General features: G+C 59.4%; 1 protein-coding gene across 3 annotated transcripts in view; it reads left to right on the top strand.

Annotated features, from left to right (window-relative positions):
- FRMPD3 (FERM and PDZ domain containing 3) overlaps positions 1-18,776 on the top strand; it is a 61,657-nt gene that overhangs the window by 27,483 nt on the left and 15,398 nt on the right. For 2 of the 3 annotated variants that reach the window (XM_063345821.1, XM_063345819.1), the window contains exons 4-14: positions 4,294-4,456; positions 4,708-4,810; positions 5,174-5,219; positions 6,476-6,580; positions 7,659-7,766; positions 8,291-8,422; positions 8,978-9,097; positions 9,244-9,380; positions 10,207-10,330; positions 10,863-10,952; positions 12,468-12,647. In XM_063345821.1, coding sequence (XP_063201891.1) covers positions 4,306-4,456; positions 4,708-4,810; positions 5,174-5,219; positions 6,476-6,580; positions 7,659-7,766; positions 8,291-8,422; positions 8,978-9,097; positions 9,244-9,380; positions 10,207-10,330; positions 10,863-10,952; positions 12,468-12,647 — 1,296 coding nt within the window. In that variant the 5' untranslated portion in view covers positions 4,294-4,305. The remainder of the gene's footprint in view (positions 1-4,293; positions 4,457-4,707; positions 4,811-5,173; positions 5,220-6,475; positions 6,581-7,658; positions 7,767-8,290; positions 8,423-8,977; positions 9,098-9,243; positions 9,381-10,206; positions 10,331-10,862; positions 10,953-12,467; positions 12,648-18,776) is intronic. The other variant, XM_063345820.1, reaches the window with a different exon arrangement.

The following is an 18,776-nucleotide window of genomic DNA, read 5'->3' as shown; positions in this document are numbered from 1 at the left end:
GACATGTTAACGTGATCCAAATGGCATCTTCCGAGGTGACCAGATGCTTGCTGGGCGCAGGGCTGGTGGAGCAGAGATGCAAAGCGTGGTGGGTCCCGTGCCGGCCAGCTCTGCCTCCTCTGCTCTTGTCCCCACCATTGGTCCTCACGTGCCCTGGCAGCCCTGCGGGCTCCATCCGAGATGGAGACCAGCGTGCGAGGCTGGAACTGCCATATGCTCCCTATAAAAACACTTCTTGGCCCGTTCCCCGGCGTTTGCTGCCACTGCCACACGTGCTCAGGATCCCACATGCCTCGCAAGCCGTTCACCAACTGCAGCCCGGCAGATGGAGGAGCCGGGCACGGCTTTGCAGCAGGAGAGAGAGGAATCCACAGGCTCTGTTTGTTCTCGGGGTGTTCGCGGCAGCAGAGGAAGGGGGAGGAGAGCTGGCACCCACCCTTGCAGCACCGCCTGTGCAACGTGCCCCTCCGCAAAAGGCTGGAGACCTCTCCATACCCACTCCCTGCCTCGGGGCTCAGCTGTAAGCCCCTCTTCAGCTGCAGAAAGTGTTTCCACCTGGTGCCGTCCTGTTTAAAGGCAGTTGGAAATGGTGTGAGTGTCCTGGGTAGATGGAGGCCATTGCTCCTCCCAGGCAGGTGGTACTGGTTGTTCTGGTGGCTTTTCCCGGCTTGCAGAGGTGGTCAGTCAGTGCCAAAAGCAAAGGGAGAAAACCAGTCCTCAAGGGGAGCAGAGGTTTGTTGCAGTAGGAAATTAAAAATGTACATGTCAGCTTTTGGAGTAACTCTTGCTCTGCCTCTGTCTGTCTCGGGGAGAATGAGGGCTCTGGATTCAGCCCTGCTCTGTAGCACGGAGGTCTGAAGGCACATCCCTTGGTGGCATATCGTGGTGACGAGTGGCCGCATGGAGCTGATGTCTCTTTTATCTTGGGTGGCAGAGTGTGACTGGACTGGTGTCTGAGCTCTGAGCACGGAGGATAAGTGTCCAAGCCCCAGGAGAGGGGATATCTTCATGCCGTGTCGAGACACCGTGAAGAGCCGGGTGAGAAGCAGACATCCTCCCACAGGGGCACGACCGTGGTGGGCTCCTGCTGCTGATGGGCACAGGGGGGCTTCTGGCGAGTCCTTTTACCTTGTGCTGAGCCGTTTTCCAATGACCTTGTGTCTCGGCGACATTATGCCACAGTTGGGCTGGGGGCAGACAGGAGGCACACAGGGACATAGGCAGGGTGGGGACATGGACGTGAACAGCCATCTGCTCCCGGCGGTGGGATGGGGTCAGCACTGGTCTGTGCCCACCGAGGGGGATGGCGGGTGTTTTCCAAGCAGCGTGGCCCGGATCACCGGCCACTGAGCCCAGGACGGCGCTGTGTTTGGCTTTGGATGCTGCTGACGGGACAGAGCTGCTGATCTCCAGGGGCTGTTTTACAGCCTCAATTCCCTGCCGCGAGAACAAGGCTGAGATTTGCAGCCCAGAGCAACTCTGCCCAGGAATTAGAAGAAGAAACACGAAAAAACAGGCTTTCGGGGGAGTGATGGCTCCTGTGGTCCTGAGGTGCAGCCAAGCTGTAATTACCAGCGTTAGGGAGAGCATTTCCCGCTGCTGGTTTTCTCCGACCTCTTGCTCTGGTCGAGGGCGAGTGCATGTTGTGCCCCGAGCCCAGCGTGGGAGAGCTGCCGCCAGAAAGACGTTCCGAGCCGCAGCAGGGGGAAGGCATGTCGTACCTGCTGCTGGGCGCGTTACTGCTGCTCCGGGGGTGGATAAGTCCTGCTTAGGAGGACACTGGTCCTCTTTTATTTAATTTCCTGGTAATGCTTCTGCAGCGTCAAAGTCTTATCAGGAGAGGAACAGCTTAAGAGCCTGGTAAAGGGGTTTTATTGTCAGTATCCATCTCTTTATTCCCCTCTTCCCTTTAACGCTGGATGGCAGACTGGTTGTGGCTGAAATGAGGTGTGCTTTCTTTTCCTTTTTTCCATTTAAGCCACAAAGATTTCCCCGCTAACCTTTTCTGATGGTAATTCAGCTGCGTGAGAGGCTGCTGCTCCTGGGCAGTCTCAGGAGGGTTGTGGATTGGCCGCGGGCTCCATGGGGAGGACCAGGGGTGAGACCCGCTCCCAAATTGCACACAGAAGGACAGATCTGGGGACACAACAGCTTTAACTGGACAGCTGTAGGCTGGAACTTGTCACCCACTTGTCTGTGACTTGGTGAGCAAACCCTGTCCTCGGTTTCCCCAGGCCAGTCGCACTGAGCTCAGCCACGTCTCCGAAACATCCCAGCGCTTTGAGCCCCCGCAGTTCATCCTGATGCGCTGCAGAGGCTTGTTGGGTGGGGGATTGAGTTGCTGTGGGCAGTTTTTAGGGGATGAAAAGGCGGGGGGTGTCCCCCGGGAAGCCAGCAGCTGGGCCGCCCTGCTGTCTCTTGGCAGCCAGCTCCATCTCTGCAAACGGCAGGCGTTCTCCCCGGCCACGCCAGGCGTGCGTAGACGCGGCGCTATGTTCAGTCCCCTTTTCAGCTGCAGACAATGGCTTTGGATAATGTTTCGTTTGAGAAAATTGGTTGAATCGTGTGATTTTTTTTTTTTTTATTTTTTTTTTATTGTTGTTGCTGTTGTTCTTTTAAATGCTCATGGGAGTAGCAGAGCAGCTAATGAGGCGGCGCGTAGCCAGTCGCAGGGAAGACGGTCTCGCCTGCGCTTCCCTGCAGCTGCTCTCTCCTGGCGATGGAGCTGGCCCTGCACCCCATGCCAGCATTCCTGCCGGGACCACTGGTGGGTGCGGATGGACCACCTTCCCCTGCCCTGGGAGGTGCCCACACCCTTCTGCTCCTCAGCAGTTCCCTTCCCCAGGTCTCATGATGTTGCTTCTCCAGCCACGTGCCGCTGCATGGTGGGGTGAAAGCCACGGGTACCCGTCCAGCTGGGCACCGGGGATGGGTCAGGGTGGACCCGGCAGCGGTGGCGTCCCATCCCCAGGGAGCGCAGCTCATCCACAGCCAGCGTTGTGTCCCTGACACTGGGTGGAGGCGCCCGGTGCTCAGAGCCCTCCTGGCTCCCATGGGAGACAAGGCAGCAGGGACAGGGCCAGACCCTGCTCCCTTAAAGGATGTCGGGACAGGCCAGCTGGGGATCCGGGCTGGCACAGGGCTCTCCTTCCTGGCAGCGATGTGCCCAAGCCCCAAGCCGTGTGTGTGCTGAGCGGCAAGAAGCTCCCGTCCTCTTTCAGCCCCACGTGCCGTCCCTCTTCCCTCTGCAGCGGGTGCCAACGTGCAGCACCGGGAGCGGGTAGGGGGGTGTCAGAAACGCAGATTGCGTTAGGTGGATGATGCGTCAAATCCTGAACTGATAAGAGACGGAACAATTGATGTGTTGCCAAAAGGCCGGGAAGGATCTTTTTAAGGAGGGTAAATAGTCTGGATGGGAACAAGCAATGAGTAGCAGAGAAACAACGGCACGTTCATCACTGTTTTTCTGGTCATGGCCGTGCACGTTGCCATCTGTCTGTGCTGTGCTCCGATGCCATCCCAATGGTGCTGGGATTGTTCCCCGATAGCAGGCTCGCATCCTTGCCGAGCGGCCCGGAGCCACGACTGGCATTTCTCTGGGATGCCAAGGGCAGGTTTGGCATGACTTTGCCCTGGGCTGGGTCTTCCCAGCTTCTGGCTGTCAGTGCTTCGAGGAATCCCAGTGCTGGCGGCGGAGACTCGGCCGTAGCGCCAGCGGCCATGGCTGAGCCTGCCTTAATCCCAGTTTTCAGACTGGCTGAAGTTGTTTCCGCTTATCTCTGATATTGTTCAGCCGTGTTACATGGCGTGAAAAAGCCAACCCTTGAGTTTGCTCTTAAACCTCAAAAGAGAGGGCAGGGAGACAGCACTACAGCTGTGCCAGGGCTGCCATCTCCTCTGAACCTCGCAGCGTTGACGTCCCTCAATCCCGTCCCTCAATCCCCTCGTTGACGTCCCTCAGGTAATGGCCAGAGTCGCACCACCAGTTTATCCCGCACAGGTCTCCCATCTCATGAAGTGAGATGCCGGGACAGTGAGATGCTGGGAGAGGATGGCATGATTTGGGGGGGTATCTCCGTGAATGTCCCCCATGCCCAAGCTGCTGGCGCTGTGGCGAGGATGGGCACCAAGCGTCACCGCTCTGCAAGGGGGGACAGGGGAGCTGTGGATGTCCCGGCAAGCTGCTTGGACCCGCGGTGACGCAGGAGGCAGGCGGAGTGGGCAGAGGGCTTGGGGCGAGCGGGGAGGGCTGCAGTGATGGGAGGCATGACAGCCTGCCCCTCCGCTCCGCAGCGCAGCCATGTGATGCCGGAGGAGCGCGGTGGCGATGATATGGAATGTGGGCAGCTGCTTTCGGACACGCTCCGACAGGTGACGGTCCAGCGCCACCCCCGCTACGGATTCGGCTTCGTGGCTGGCAGCGAGAGGCCGGTGGTGGTGCGCTCAGTGGCAGCAGGTAGGGGGGTGTGCGGTGGGGGGGGTCCCCGGACACGGCCGCAGGGTGCCAGGAAGCACAGTGGTACCTACCCCTGGTGGGACCCCTCCCGGGGCTCTTGTCCTCTCCTGTCCCTTCTGGTGGGCCTGCAAGGTGTCCTTCACAGCCACGTACATGGGAAAACACTAGGGGCGGGCTTGGAACCCTACTGCTTACCCCCAGCCCCACAGCCCCGGGATGCCTGGGCTGGTCCTGACCCTCTCTCCTGGCAGGTGGCCCCTCTGAGGATAAACTCCTGCCAGGAGACCAGATCTTGGCCATCAATGATGAGGACGTGAGTGAAGCCCCCAGAGAGAGATTCATCGAGCTCATCAGGTGAGGACAACGCTCATCCCTCATCGCCCCCGGGGAGGGGGCTCATGCTGGGCTGCTGTGCCCCGACTGGAGCCTTGGGGTGCCTTGGGTGCACTGGTGGTCACTGCTGGTGTGGGGAAGCCTCAGCCTGAGCAGGGAGAGTGCCGTGGAGCAAGTGCCATACCCATTCACAGCTGGCCAAGGGGTGGGCAGCACTGGGAGAGCACCCACAGCCATATTGGCAAGCACCCCAAGGAGCCCACGAAGGTCCTGACCACCACTGGGCTGGGAAGGATGGCATGTGCTCTCTCAATAGCCAAATGCACGTGTTGAGGTCCACCACCATGAGGTCCTGTCCACCTTCATTTCTTTTTTCTGTCATAGGAAGGCCAAGGACTTCATCATCCTCACGGTCCTGCACACTCACCAGGTGAGACCGGCGGGGCCATGGCCAGCCCCAGGGGAGCCAGGACAGGGCTTAAGAGCCCTTTGGGAGTCCGAGGTGGGGTCCCTGGTGGCCCCTGGGGACCACTCGGGCAGCTCAACTGAGGTGACGGGCTGGTGTCCCACCACCCCAAGGCTCTTCCAAGCTGTTGGGTCTGAGGGTTGCCACAGCCCCGCAGAGTCAGTGTGGGCAAGCGGCCATCTCCCTGTCCTCGTCACTACTTCCTCGCAGGAGGGAGGGAAAATGTCCCCAAACCCATATTGTTTGCTGAGGGCATCAGGCGCGTCTGATGATGTGACCTGTCATGCCAGAGGTGGCAGGGAGGGATGTGCCATTGCTGTTCCCAGCAGGATCGTCCGGGGAGTGCCTGGGAAGATGGGAGTGCCAGGCTGCAGGCCCCGAGCGGTGCGGCTGGTGGTGGTGCCGGCACCAGGTGGTGATGATGTGCTGGTGCTCGGTGCCCATGGTGCTGCAGCAGATTGCCACCATCGCCCCCGGCATGATGTTTCAGGGCATCATTTCTGCTTTACTGAGCCATTTGTCGGTGAGGGAGATAAGTGTGAGAGCTCCCCTGTGCTCCCCTCCTCGCCGGGAAGGAGATGCCCCCACCCAGCGCTGCTCCATCAGGAGTGGGGCATGTGCCAGGCTCCAAAAAAGCTTTTTTTTTTTTTCTTCTGGCCCTGGATGGCCACCAGCCAGGACAGGCTGTTTGGCTGATGCTGGCACCCTCAGACACACACAGCTCTGCGGCATGACCACCTCCGTGCCGTCCATGTGCACCCCCAGTGCCTGGCACTGCCACCAGAACGTTCCCCCGGGGGTCCTGCCATCTCCCGGCCACTCCGCTCCTCCTCGCAGCTGCAGACCCACATCTGAGGGGCTCGTCTCTTCCATCCGAACCAGTGGCGTTGCCTCCGAGCAAGCCCTGGCTCACGTCTGCTGGAGCTCAGCCTGCACAGGGGGTGCCGGCCGGGGGTGCTGCCGGGGGTGCAGCCTCCCCCGTCACGCCGAGGGTGCTGGTGTGCCTTCGGGAGCTGCTGCTCATCCTTCTGGCCCTGCCTGCAGCACTGTATAACCACAGCGAAGGGGACTTGCTCTCCACTTCCCCATTTCACGGCTCGCTCCCCGCTCCCCATCGTCATGCTGGCTTCGGAGGGGCTTTCTCTGGGTCCCGTGTCTGGCTTTCCCCGTGCCACGGCTCCGAGGGCAGGCAGGTGATTTACCCGGTGCTCTCTTTCCAGTCTCCCAAATCTGCTTTCATCAGCGCAGCCAAGAAGGCGAAGCTGAGGTCCAACCCGGCGAAGGTCCGATTTTCAGAGCAGGTGACAGTCGGCGAGACGGACCCAGTAAGTCCTTCCTTGTCTTCCTCTGTGATTCACCCCCTTGGGGCATCCCCGGGGCCATGGGGCGTGAGGTGGCTGGGGGCCGCAGGGCTCCTCTCCCCTGATTTGGGCTCCGCGGGTGAGAGCAGCCCTCTGTCCCGGGAAGAACCACAGGGCAGATGCCCTGGGGCATGCTCAAGGTGAGCGTCAGTGCTGGGGGGACGTGCCAGGGTCCTCCGCTGTCCCTCCATCTGGATGGAGCCCCAGAAACTGTCCTTGGAAACCTGGTCCCACCTGAGTCCCCCTGGGCACCCAAAGGTGACATCCGGGCAGTGCCAGCACTGCCCGAAGGAAGGTCTGTGGCTTCCAGCCCGGTGCCAGAGGCTTTGCAGGAGCACCCACGCGTGGGGCAGGGTGACCAGGGCACTGCTGTGTGGCAGGGGAAGCTGTTAACGCTGCCGTAACGTTCCATCCCGGTGCCATTATCTCGTAATTGCAGAAAGGTTTTATAAAGCAGCATACAAAAAAAAAAAAAAAAAAAAAACCTGGAAAAAAAACCCCTGTGAAGCTCTTCTAGCAAATTCTATTTTTAAGCAAAATCAATTAAGTAATTATCTGATCGAAACGCTTCTCGCTAAATAAAATCAGCCTTCACCCAACTTCCTGCACAGGGCGTGTGGAAGGTTGGGGCGGGCTGGCTGGCGTTACGGGTCAGGAAAGGCGGATCGGTCGGCTCTGAGCCACCCCGGCCATCGGCTCCCCTCTGGGACAGCAGCTGGGGAGCAGGACAGGCTGCCAGGCATTGGCATTGCTCTGCGATGTGCCGGACAGAGTGGGATGCTCCGTTCCCGCTGCAGCTGCTGGGAGCTGGGGAGGTGGATGTGTCAGGCAGCTCTGAATTGCTCCAGCTCCGCGTGTCTCAGTGGCTCAGCAGAGACGCTGGATTTTCAAGGGAAATGTGCCTCTTAGCGCATGAGCCCAGAGAAGCAGAGGATGCCGTAACCGCTCCATCACTGACACTCGCTCTCTCTCCCCACCCTACCACCGTCTCTCCCTGTCCCCCATCCTCCTTGCCTCCCCCGTTGCCGGGCCCGCGTGCCAGGACATGTTGAAGAAAGAAGCTCTCCTCCTCATTCCCAACGTGCTGAAGGTTTTCCTGGAGAACGGGCAGATCAAATCCTTCACGTTCGATGGCCGAACCACCGTGAAGGTGGGCCTCTCCACTCCCCCCGGCCCCACGGCACCTTGACGCATCTCTCCTCCCGCCTGCCCGATCCATTTTTCCTTGTCTCCTGCTTCCTTGCACAAACACCGCAGCGGCGCTTGGCTGGCTGCGAACTGCCACCACATGATAGATGGCCCCTCCGCCTCCCCGGGTGACACGCTTTGCAGCTGGCAGCGATTGGGGTTTTTTGCTGTCTTTCTCCCATTCCTAACTTTTCTCCTGGCTGTGAGCCTGCCCTCCAGTCGGGATGGATGCTCCTGCCAGTCCCCCTGCCAGGGACCAGCTCCCTGCAGTCCCCATCTGAAACACCGCAGTGTTACCTGAGGTGCTGGGCGTCTGGCCACCGGTCACCTCCTGCTGTCACTTTGCCTGGCAGCGGCTGGGTACCATCCCGCAGCCCCTCTCAGCACTGCCGGCGCCGGGGAGGAGGGGGCTCTCGGTGGGCTGCCACCTCCCACCCTGGGAAGGAGCCACTGCTCCGCACCCAAGCCTGTCCGTGGTGTTTGCAGGACGTGATGGTGACGTTGCAGGACCGCCTGTCCCTGAGGCACATTGAGCACTTTGCCCTGGTCCTGGAGTATTCCAGCCCGGAGCAGAGCCACCGGTTCCTGCTGCTCCAGGACAAGCAGCCGCTGGCCCATGTAAGCCGCTGGGTGTGGGAGGGCGTTGGGATGGCCATGGCCGGTGGCTGGGGCACAGGGAAGCTCTTCTCCCGTCAGCGTGGGGCTTGGCCGGGGTTGTTCCATGGGGTGGCGTAGCCTCTCCTTGCCTCTGGCATGGTCCTGCAGGCTCAGGGGTGCAAAGGGTGACCGAAGAGGGAGACAATCAGGGTTTTACCCATCCCACCCTGACAGCACTGTGGAGGTGCTCTGTGCTCCAGCCTGGGCAGCCGCAGACAGCATTCATGAACATCCTTGGCTTGCCCAGCAGAGCCAGGAAGCTGGCGCTGCATGGGGCCAGGGATAAAACGGGGATTGTGGATGAAGCATCAGCCCTGGTGGCGTAAACCCCTGCAACACCAGGCAAAGTTGTCACACCAAGGAAGGCTGGGCTGTTCCTGGGATGAAAGGATTTGGTGGTGCATGGAGGAGAGAAATCAAATCCCCACCCAGGGGAGAGGAGGGGGGATGTCTCCTGCCCTGCAGGCAAATATACACAGCTCCTGGCCTCACCGGTCCCCTCTGCTCCTGCTACAGGTTGTGCAGAGGACACACTACCATGGCATGAGATGCCTCTTCCGTGTGAGCTTCTTCCCCAAGGACCCGGTGGAGCTGCTGCGCCGGGATCCTGCAGCGTTCGAGTACCTGTACATCCAGGTAGGGGACTTGCCCCTAGGAACGGGGACCTGATGGTGCTTGTGGCCCACACATCCACCCAGTATGGGCCCTGTGGAGGCATCCCTCGAGTGGCGGGTGCCCTGTCCCCGTGGCTGTCTGAGGACGCCTTCTCCTCCCTCCTGCAGAGCCGCAATGATGTGATCAGAGAGCGCTTCGGCACAGACCCCAAGCCAGAGATGCTGCTGGGGCTGGCTGCCCTCCACATCTACATCACCGTCTCAGCCACCCGCCCCAGCCAGAAGGTGTCTCTCAAAAACGTGGAGTGAGTCCTCCTCCCTCTCCCCATGCCGCCGCGCATCCCTCCTCTATGTCCCCTCCCTGTGCTCCTGCTCACAGCCTCTGCATAACTGGGGTGCTCCCAGCAATGTCTTGGGGTGCTGAGTGTGAGATGCCCTGGGAGCCCCCCTGGAGGTGGCCGGTGGCTCACAGGCTTGGCCAGCAGTGACACGCAGCCCCTGGTCCCACCATGGGGCCATGTAAGACCCCCGCATGCTGGCATCCAGCATCCTTGCCAGGGCTGACAGGGATATTTGGTGCGAGCCCAGGATCATTTCCTTGGGAACTTGGGCTGATTTTCCACCTGGCATCCAAGACACGGAGAAGGCACTGGAGCTGCGTAATCTCAGCCCATCACCAAGCCGTGCAGCGCTGGCTCAGCTCTCCTGTGGCTCCCGGTGGTCTTAAATCCATACGGAGTCCGTCTGCGTAGGCTGGCGTTGCCCAGTGTGTGCAGGAAGGAATGGGGGAGATGGCATCCCGGGAGAACCCCAAAAGAGATTTGGGGATTTGCCCTGCATCCCTTAACCTTGAAGGCGAGCGGGAGCTGGGCTCGGCTGCAGAGCCTGGCCCCGCTGCGTTCCCCAGCCTGGTGCTGGTGGCTGTGACATTAGATGGGGTTCCCATCCCCTTGGGGACCCGGGCTGGGGGCTGACGCTGCTCTGGCTGTGACACCAAGGAAGCGCTGGTGCGGCTCCAGCTCCCTCTGATGGCAAGAGGATGCTCTCGGGCAGCATCCCTGGTTGCTGGCCCTCTCCGCCCATCGGCGGGGTCTCTGGCCTGGTGGCTCAGGCAGGTTTCCCTCTTCACAGGAAGGAGTGGGGCCTGGAGCCCTTCCTGCCCCCCTCGCTCCTGCAGCTCATCAAAGAGAAGAGCCTCCGGAAATCCCTCTCGCAGCAGCTCAAAGCCCACCAGAACCAGACTGGTGGCACCAAGGTGAGCCCAAACCCACACGGCCACGGCTGGGGGATGGTGGGGTGGCAGCATGTCCTCAGCTCCAGCCAACCCTGTTGTCCCCGGCTGCTTGGCAGCTCTTGTTATTGCTGCTTAAGTCCCCTTGGATGGGAGATAAATCCCAGGGTGACTGCCACACAGCCACTCTCTCTCCCGAATCCACTTCCGAGAGCTGATCTGGATTTCGGGGGCTGCAGCGAGGATCAGTGGGGTGAGGGCAGCCAAGAGCCAGCTCTCAGCTTGGCTGAAGTGGCATCAGTTAAGCCTGTGTTTATTGTTATCTCTGCTTCTGGGCTTGGAAAGCTCTGGAGGAAGCTGCTGAGCCACTGCCTGGGTCCCTGTAGCCGTCAGAGCTCCCCGGGAGGGTTATACATCCCCCGGGAGGGTTATACATCAAGCGCCTGGGCTCCTCCCTGGCTGTGCCTCTGCTTGCGAGCCCCCAGGTTTTCTCCAGCCTCTTGCATTTCTTCCCCTTTGTACTGGTGGTGATCACCTGTGTGATGTGTTTTGTCAGGTCTCCACGGCCCAGGCGAAGCTGCAATACCTGAGGATCCTGAACGAGCTGCCCACCTTTGCTGGGGTCCTCTTCAACACAGTGGGACTGGTACGGTAATTCAGGGTGGGCTGGGAGGTGCTTGGCACTGGTCCTGAGCGTGCGCTGGAGGGGAGAGCCAGGGGAGCTGTGGCTCCCACAGAAATTCCTTCCCTCGGTCTCTTGCTTTGCCCTGCTGGGGTCCAAGCCCATCCAGAAAAGCCTTCAGAGCCTCTGCTGACAGTAGTAGGTCAGATCTTCAGCTCCACAGGGTCAGGGTTGGCTCTGCTCTTGCCAGCCTCTTGGGCAGCGCGATGACTCGCTCAATGAAGTCTGAGTAGTTTCAGACAAATGCTTGTATCTGGGTCCTGCCCTGGCAGCATCCTGCCAACCATCTCGGAGGAGGGCCACCCGTGGCAAAGGCCGCTGCGTTCCCTGCTTGTCCATGCAGGGAATAGCCCGGCTGGCCTTACCGTCTCCATCAGCAGTGGTCCAGCCCAACCACTGTTTGGCAGCTCTCAGGAAGCTGCAACCACCATGGCCCACTCCTCCCTCATCTCCGTCAGAGGCATCTCCACCCCTCACCAAAGCCACCTCACTCTGTCCACGGCAGGAAGAAAGCCACCAAGCTAAACAGGAGAACAGTAGAGCCGCTAAGGCTCCGCACTGCCTGGCTCACCTCTCCATCCCTCTTGCTCCACCTCCCAGCCGGGGGTCTCCGTGTAAGTGTCACCTCTCTGCCATCCTTCCCTTTACCCCCACCCAAGGTCTTAGCGCTTCCCTTGCTTTGCCTCCTGGGTTCCACCTCTTGCAGCCTTTGATCTGCTCTGCTTCCACCACGCCTTGGAGCTCCTCACCTCGCAGCTCAAAGGGCTGCCTGTAGGAAATGGGTGAAGGCAGAACCACGAGGTGTCTGGTCGGAGCCGTGGCTGAGCGGTCGGAGCCTGCCTCCAGCACTGCCTGGGTGTGCAGCGTTGGGCACCTCACCTCTGGTGTGGGTGCCCTGCTGGTTTTTTTCATCTCTGACACCAAAGCAATGACTCTGAGCCAGCCTGGGAGTTGAACCACATGTAAGTGGTAAAAAGTATTCCCTTATTCTCTTCTGCACTGGTATGCCCAGCTCCTCTTCACCTCCGGGTCCGGTTCGAAGCATCCTTCCTGGGCAGACCAGAGCAAGAAAGATGTCTGTTTTCAGTCAAGGCTTTAGTCTTTCTTCTTTCCTAAAATGCATTCGCTCCCTCCTCTGCTTCCTTCTCTCGGAGGCAATGTCAGATCAGGCAGATTTGTAACACGCTGTTACTTCTCTGTAGTGACACCAGCAGGCCTGAATATTTCATGTGGACAGTCAGTTCAGTGCTGTATTTTTAAATAGCCTTGGCATCTTGCACACCGTTCCCAGCTCTGCAGAGGGGCTCGGGGAGGGGGGTTCATGGCACCAGCTTCACCGGCTGCTCTGCCAAAGCCATCCGGGACCTGGCCGAGCTGCCGACATGGAGACTTGGCTCCATGGAGAGAGCCAGGCGCAGCCCCAGGGTGCGTTTATTCACCCCTGTCCCTCTGTCTCTCTCCATGTGCTCGTGCCACCAGGACGAGAAGCAGCCAGCCACCACGCTTCTGGTGGGACCCCGGCACGGCATCAGCCACGTCATCGACCTGAAGACCAACCTCACCACGGTGCTGTCGGAGTTCAGCAAGGTCAGCAAGATCCAGCTGTTCAGGGAGAACCAGGGGGTGGCCCGGGTGGAGACGAGCATCCTGGATGCCAAGGTAGGCATGGGTGCCGCGGAGGCAGGCACGGGGGAGAGGGGCCAGGGCAGAGGCTGTGGCTGGGTGTTCAGTGCTCACAGGGGGTTCAGGACACAAGGAGCATCTGCTTGGAGACTTCTAGGGGCTCAAAGGTCCCTTTCACATTGCGGTCACAGGGCAGGTGGTCTGCAGCATCCCCCCTGCCTGTCTGGCTCCTTGTGCCATAGAGGCAGGGACCTGACACTGAGGGTGCGCAGTGCAGGCATGGTGGCATTCTGGCCGTGACCCAGACACCTACCCAACGGTTCAAGCAGGGTCCTCAAGGCAGATGGGGGTGACACAGGCCAGGCAGGTAGCAGGGCTGGAGAAGAGCCGTCCATGGCCATACCTGGGCTGGATGCAGGTACTGGAAGGGACTGGTGGGGTTTTGTGCATTAGCAGTGCTTGCGGAACTTGCCAAGCCATGCAGGATCGTTGAATGAACGGGAAATGATGGGACGGGGGATGTCAGGCTCCGAGTGTGAGAAGAGATCGCCGGGCACCCCTGGGCATGGGTGTTCCTGGCTCCAATAAGCCACCTACTGGGTATCCTGCCATCCTCTCCTCCCTCTTTGAGTTCAACAGGTCAGAGTTAGGATTGAGTTTGGGCTAAATTAGACAGGAGCAGCGCTTGGCAGAGACTGTCTCATGCCGTGATATCCGTCGTGGTGGAGCTGTGACCGCTGTGGGGCGTGGAGGTGCTGCCGCACAGCAGACAGGCTGTATCTGCACAAGTCCTCCGAGCCTTCGGCTGCAGGTCAGGTTTGCTGCCCCCACATTCATCCCTTTCCCCCCCCGAGGCTGATGAAGCTGCTTTGCTGGCTGCCTCCATGTTTCCTCATCTCCTGCGAGGTCTCTAAGCCTCAGCCCTCTCTGCAGCCCCTTCCTGGCACTCTCTATTTCAGCCGTAGCCTTGCAGATGTAATCATGGTGGATTTGTTTAGGATTCTCCTGCTGCCTCTTCTCCTGGGGGATTTTAGCACTTCCTCCCACCAGGCTCATTAATTCCTCCAAGTCTGTTTTCCCGCTGCTGCTGTGCCTGGTCCAGGAGCTCTGCTGAACTGCAGAAACACCCCGGTAGCCTCTGCCAGAGCCGTGCTCATCCTCGTCCCGTCTGCTTTGGCTGTCAGGCCATCTGCTTTGGCCTCAGCACAAGAAGGACATGGACCTTTTGGAACGAGTCCAGCCGAGGGCCACAAAGATGATCAGAGCACTGGAGCCCCTCTGCTGTGAGGACAGGCTGAGAGAGTTGGGGTTGTTCAGCCTGGAGAAGAGAAGGCTCCGGGGAGACCTTAGAGCCCCTGCCAGAACCTAAAGGGGCTACAGGAAGAACAGGGAGGGACTCTGGATCAGGGAGTGTAATGATAGGACACGGGGTAACGGCCTCAAACTGAAAGAGGGGAGATTTAGATTAGATCTCAGGAAGAAATTCTTTCCTGTGAGGGTGGTGAGACACTGGAACAGGTTGCCCAGGGAGGTTGTGGCTGCCCCATCCCTGGAGGCGTTCAAGGCCAGGCTGGATGAGGCTTTGAGCAATCTGGTCTGGTGGGAGGTGTCCCTGCCCAGGGCAGGGGGTTGGAACTGGATGGTCTTTAAGGTCCCTTCCAACCCGAACCATCCTGTGATCAGTGAAAGCCTTTTTTTTTTTTTTTTTTTTTTTTTTTTTGCATTTGTAATTCAGTGGGTGTTTGGCCAACTGTAATACCTGTAATATTCCCTCTTCTGCATCCCGCTGAGGTCAGTCGTTACCCAGGGGAAGTCCTGGTGTCCTGCTGTGCCTTATCCTACCCTTCAAAACCCTCAAATCTTCCCCGCTGCAGCCTGGGCAGGTGGAAGTCCTCCCTGCCCGGCCCCTGCGGCTGCCTGGGCTGTGCCCAGGGGCTCTCCTTACGGAGCAGGTATAACCAAGGGATATCATCTGCGCCATGAGTAACCGTTCTGGCTCCTCCTGGTGCCCACGCCCCTCGGATATGTGTCCATAAATCGCAATAGTAATACATTAATAATAGGCTGGTCACGACCCCGTGATGGACTGCTCGTGGCTCCCTGCGAGCGCTGCGAGCACGGCGTGTTCCCGCTGTCCCGTAGCTCCGTGGCCATCTCGCCGGCTGTGGGTACTGCCTGGGGCGATGTGTGGCATCAGCTCTGCTCCACGGAGCTCCGCTCACCCCTCCGCACCGAGTGCAGCCAGCTCACGGTGGGGTGCACGGGCCCCTCTGGTGCCACCGTCCCCTCCCTGGCATGGGAGAGGGCAGTCGTCGTCCCCCTGCCCCGGGCACAGTCCGGTGCGTGGCTGAGAGTGGCCGCAGGAGGGGCAGATGTGCCGGAGGCTGAGGTGATGCTGACGTCCATCTGCTATAAATTAGGTGGCAATTCCCACGCGGCTTCTCCGCAGATCCTGCAGTGCCGCTCCCCTCAGCCGTGCTCTGCAGCAGTGATTAACTCCGTTAGCACCACGAGCCCTTTCCCGCCGTAGGAGCAGACCTTCTCCCGCGTTCCCCTCTATCCACCCTCCCAATTCCCGGAGAAGAGGCAGCTCACGTACAACTTCCCGCAGGCACGTACGCATGCACAGCGGCTTTATCTCCCTGAGAAATTCCAGGCAGCTGCCTACAGCCACCGAAAGCCCTTCTGCCTGCCTGGAGCGGAGCGAGCATCCCATTTGTGAATCTCAGCAGGCTCAACAGCACCCCGCCAGTGCTGAGGCTGCTGTTATCTGTCTTCATTTAACCGTTATCCAAAGGGCTGGGTTTTCAAGCCAGAATGTCTGCTCCGAAATGTGGCATGTGCTAATCCTACGCAGGACAGCGATGGATGAGGCAAGCTAGGAAAAGCAGGCGAAAAGATCATTACCTCGTGGTGCTGATCTGCTTTCTGCAATTATTCCATTGCACTGAAACGTGTCTCTGGCTAAAGCCCTGGGTGGCAAATAAATCTGTTTCCACTGTGAGTGGTAAACCGTTAGAGGGTTGTGCTCAAGGTAGTGTCCTGACTGCTCTGGGGAACTACGCTCAAATCCGTATTGCCCCTGGAAGCCTGTCGGAGCCCCACGGATCGCAGAGCGGGTGGGGGTGTCCCCCTGGGGGCCGTGGCTCCATGACGGGAGCTGCCCTGCGGGATGCTGGAGCTGGGGCAGCGCCGGTGCGTTCCCCAGGTAACGGCAGGGATGCGGGATGCGGGTGAGACAGCCCGAACCTGGGGGGTGGCGGCGTCCCCTCGCAGCTGCTCGCCGGGTTACTGTGGAAACGGCAGATGTTCGGTGACGGGGAAGGGATTTGTGCAGAAAAGCCATTTTGAATTTCTGAGCGCCAGGTTTGTCGATGTTGGGTGGTTGGTCCTAAGGGTTAAAAAAAGAGAGTCAGGTCACGGAGCAGCCACCAGGCAGGAGGTGTGGGCATCCCAACCGCACCAGCTCAAACATCCTTATCCACTGCGTGCCTGCAACCGCAGCCCAGACGGACCTGCCGGGAAGGAGCAGGGGAAGATTTTCAGGTAACAACCAGGCTTGAAGAGATCGTAAACCATTTGCATTTAGTTCGGGAGGAAAAGAAATGGTGTTTGTCTTATAAATTATTCACTGGATAGTTAATTGCTTTGTTTTGGAGCTTTTCCATCCTCGGCTTCAGTTTCTGTTTAAAACAGCCCATTTGGGATACAAAACCAGGGCTAGTGCTTCTGCTTTGCTTGCTTTAGCTATTTGCTAGGGTAGCAAATGCTGGCAGGACCCTTCATAGAGGAGCTGTGCAACCTCGGAACAGAGGAACAAAAGCCTCCAGGCCTCTGCCACTGGGTCCAAGAGGGATTTTTATTCCCTGCAATGTCCGAGGGAGCTGCTGGGAGGAGAGGAGCAGGTTTTGCCTCGACAGCCACGGAGGGAGGGGGGCAGGTTTGCTTGGAAGTGCTGAGAAAGTTCACAGGGGCAGGACGGTGCTTCCCCAGCTGCACTTGCAGCCGTGCTGGTGTTTTGCAGGATCGTGTGGTCATTCCCACCTGCCAAAGTCCCCTCTCTGCTGGGGCCGTCGCTTCTCCGCTCCTCCTCCTGCGCTCCGGACTTGCCGGTGTTTGAGCATTGATTCTGGAGCTCGTAGATTTGCCGGGGACCGGCTGGTGGCACATGGTGTGTCCTGGGACCAGCAGCTGAGAGCAGCCGATGCTTCTGAGCCAGCTCAGATTTGGGCATCCAGACGTGCATCTCCCCAGCGCAGGACTGCAAAGTCATCTGCTACCTCCCGGCATCCCGGGAAGGGCAGCACCAGCATCTCCTGCCCGGCATCTGGGCGAGCTGGGCAGCACTGATGGGGTGCGGAGGGGCTGCTGCTCGCCACGCTTGCCCAGGCTTCCAGTGCAGGAGGCGTGGGGAGATCCGCGCAGCTCCATGGGCACCTCGGAGCCAGCTCCCGACGTCCAGCCGGGTGGCTCCACCAGGTCACATCCCCGGCTGCGTGGCTCCGCAGCTCCTGCAGAAGCCAAGGTTTTGTTCTTACTGAAATGCCTTTTCAAACGGAGCATTTCCCCTTTCTGATTTACGCAGCCACGCGCCGCTGGGCTTTTTATTACTAACAGTCTTGACATTGGCAAAAAAACTGCCGAAGCCCTCTGAATGGGGATGAAAGAGGAGCACTCGGAAGGTAGCCGGATCGCCTGAGCCCCGACAAGCAGCCGCAATATAACAGAGGAGGTGTCCCAGGCTGCGCCTTGTCCCCGCGCCGGGCTGCGGGGCTGGAGCCCACGGCAGCTGGCCGCTCGCCAAAAGCAATTCAATCAAAGGCGCAGGGGTAATTGACTTCATGTCTCCCAGCAGGGCCTGCAGCCAGTCGGCGCTTCAGCCAAACTCGAGACTCGACAGAGGAAAACAAAGGAAAAATTAATTCAGAAAGGTCCCCGGCTGCTGCTCTGCTTGGGATCTGGCTATTGATGTCGGTGTCCCGGGAGCCCTGGCGTGCTTCCAGCCTGACATGGAAATAAAAAGCTGCCGTGCCCGGCCAGGGTGCAGCTTCTCCTCTCCCCCTGGAAGGAGCCAAGTCCTGCCTGCTGGCTGCCCTCCCTCTCGCTGGCGATGGGATGGGGACCCCTTTGGGCGATGGGATGGGGACCCCTCTGCCTCCCAGCCTTCCCCCTGGCACCGGTGGCAGCGGGTGCCAGCCCTGAGCCCTGTGGTGCTTCCCCCAGCCCAGCGTGGCAGGCGCTGTGGGTGCCAAGGCTGTGTGTGCCTTTGCCAAATTGCAGTCTGAAAATGGTGGGCAGCCCCGTCAAAGCGATGAGGGCAGGCGAGGCCGGCGTTACGCCCGCTCGTGCACGCGACGACTGAAGCCCATCGGCTTTCTCCTACCCAAAGAGCGAGGCTTTGCAGTGATGATGGACCTAAAGGCTGTGGTTCCCTACACTGAATTCATCTTTTATTTCCATGAAGCCATTCTGAAACACTGTCATCTCGTGGGGGAGAAGGAGGGATTGAGATTTCCTTTGGCTCAGTACCTGGGGTGGGAGGTGTGGATGCAGTTTTCCCCGCCCCTTGCAGAGCCTTTCTAGCGGGATGTAAAGCAAAGCACGTACCGGTGTGTGGTGACAGCCCCGGTGCCACCCATAGGCACTGGGATGGGAGCCAGCCAGAAACACAGGAGCGAGTCAGACAACAAGCGGAGAGGATGAGTTTCCAAGCCTGCAAAGCCAAATTTGATTTGTTTATTTAAGAAAAAAAAAAATTAAAAAAAAAAATCAACAAACAAGCAGACCTCAGGCATCCAGTGCTGTGGGCGTGCTGCGAGCTTGGGCGTCCTGAGAACTTGTTTCAACGGATAGGACACGTGGAGGATGCCAAAGGCGCTGGCAGGCTCTGGTTATTAGAAATTCCCCAGGGAAGAGCACAAGCCCTTGGAGTAGCTGTGGGGGAGATGAAAGCCAGCCAGGGTGGTGGCTGCATCGTGATCATAGAATCATAGGGTTGGAAGGGACCTCTGGAGATCGTCTAGTCCAACCCCCCTGCCAGAGCAGGGTCACCCAGAGCAGGTGGCACAGGAACGCCTCCAGGCGGGTTTGGAATGTCTCCAGAGACAGAGACCCCACCACCTCTCTGGGCAGCCTGGGCCAGGGCTCTGCCACCCTCAGAGTAAA

Source organism: Chroicocephalus ridibundus, chromosome 9, assembly GCF_963924245.1.
Source record: "Chroicocephalus ridibundus chromosome 9, bChrRid1.1, whole genome shotgun sequence".
In the NCBI taxonomy this organism is placed as follows: Eukaryota; Metazoa; Chordata; class Aves; order Charadriiformes; family Laridae; genus Chroicocephalus; species Chroicocephalus ridibundus.
Note: the sequence above shows the minus strand (reverse complement) of the source record. Positions and strands in the feature narration are given on the sequence as shown.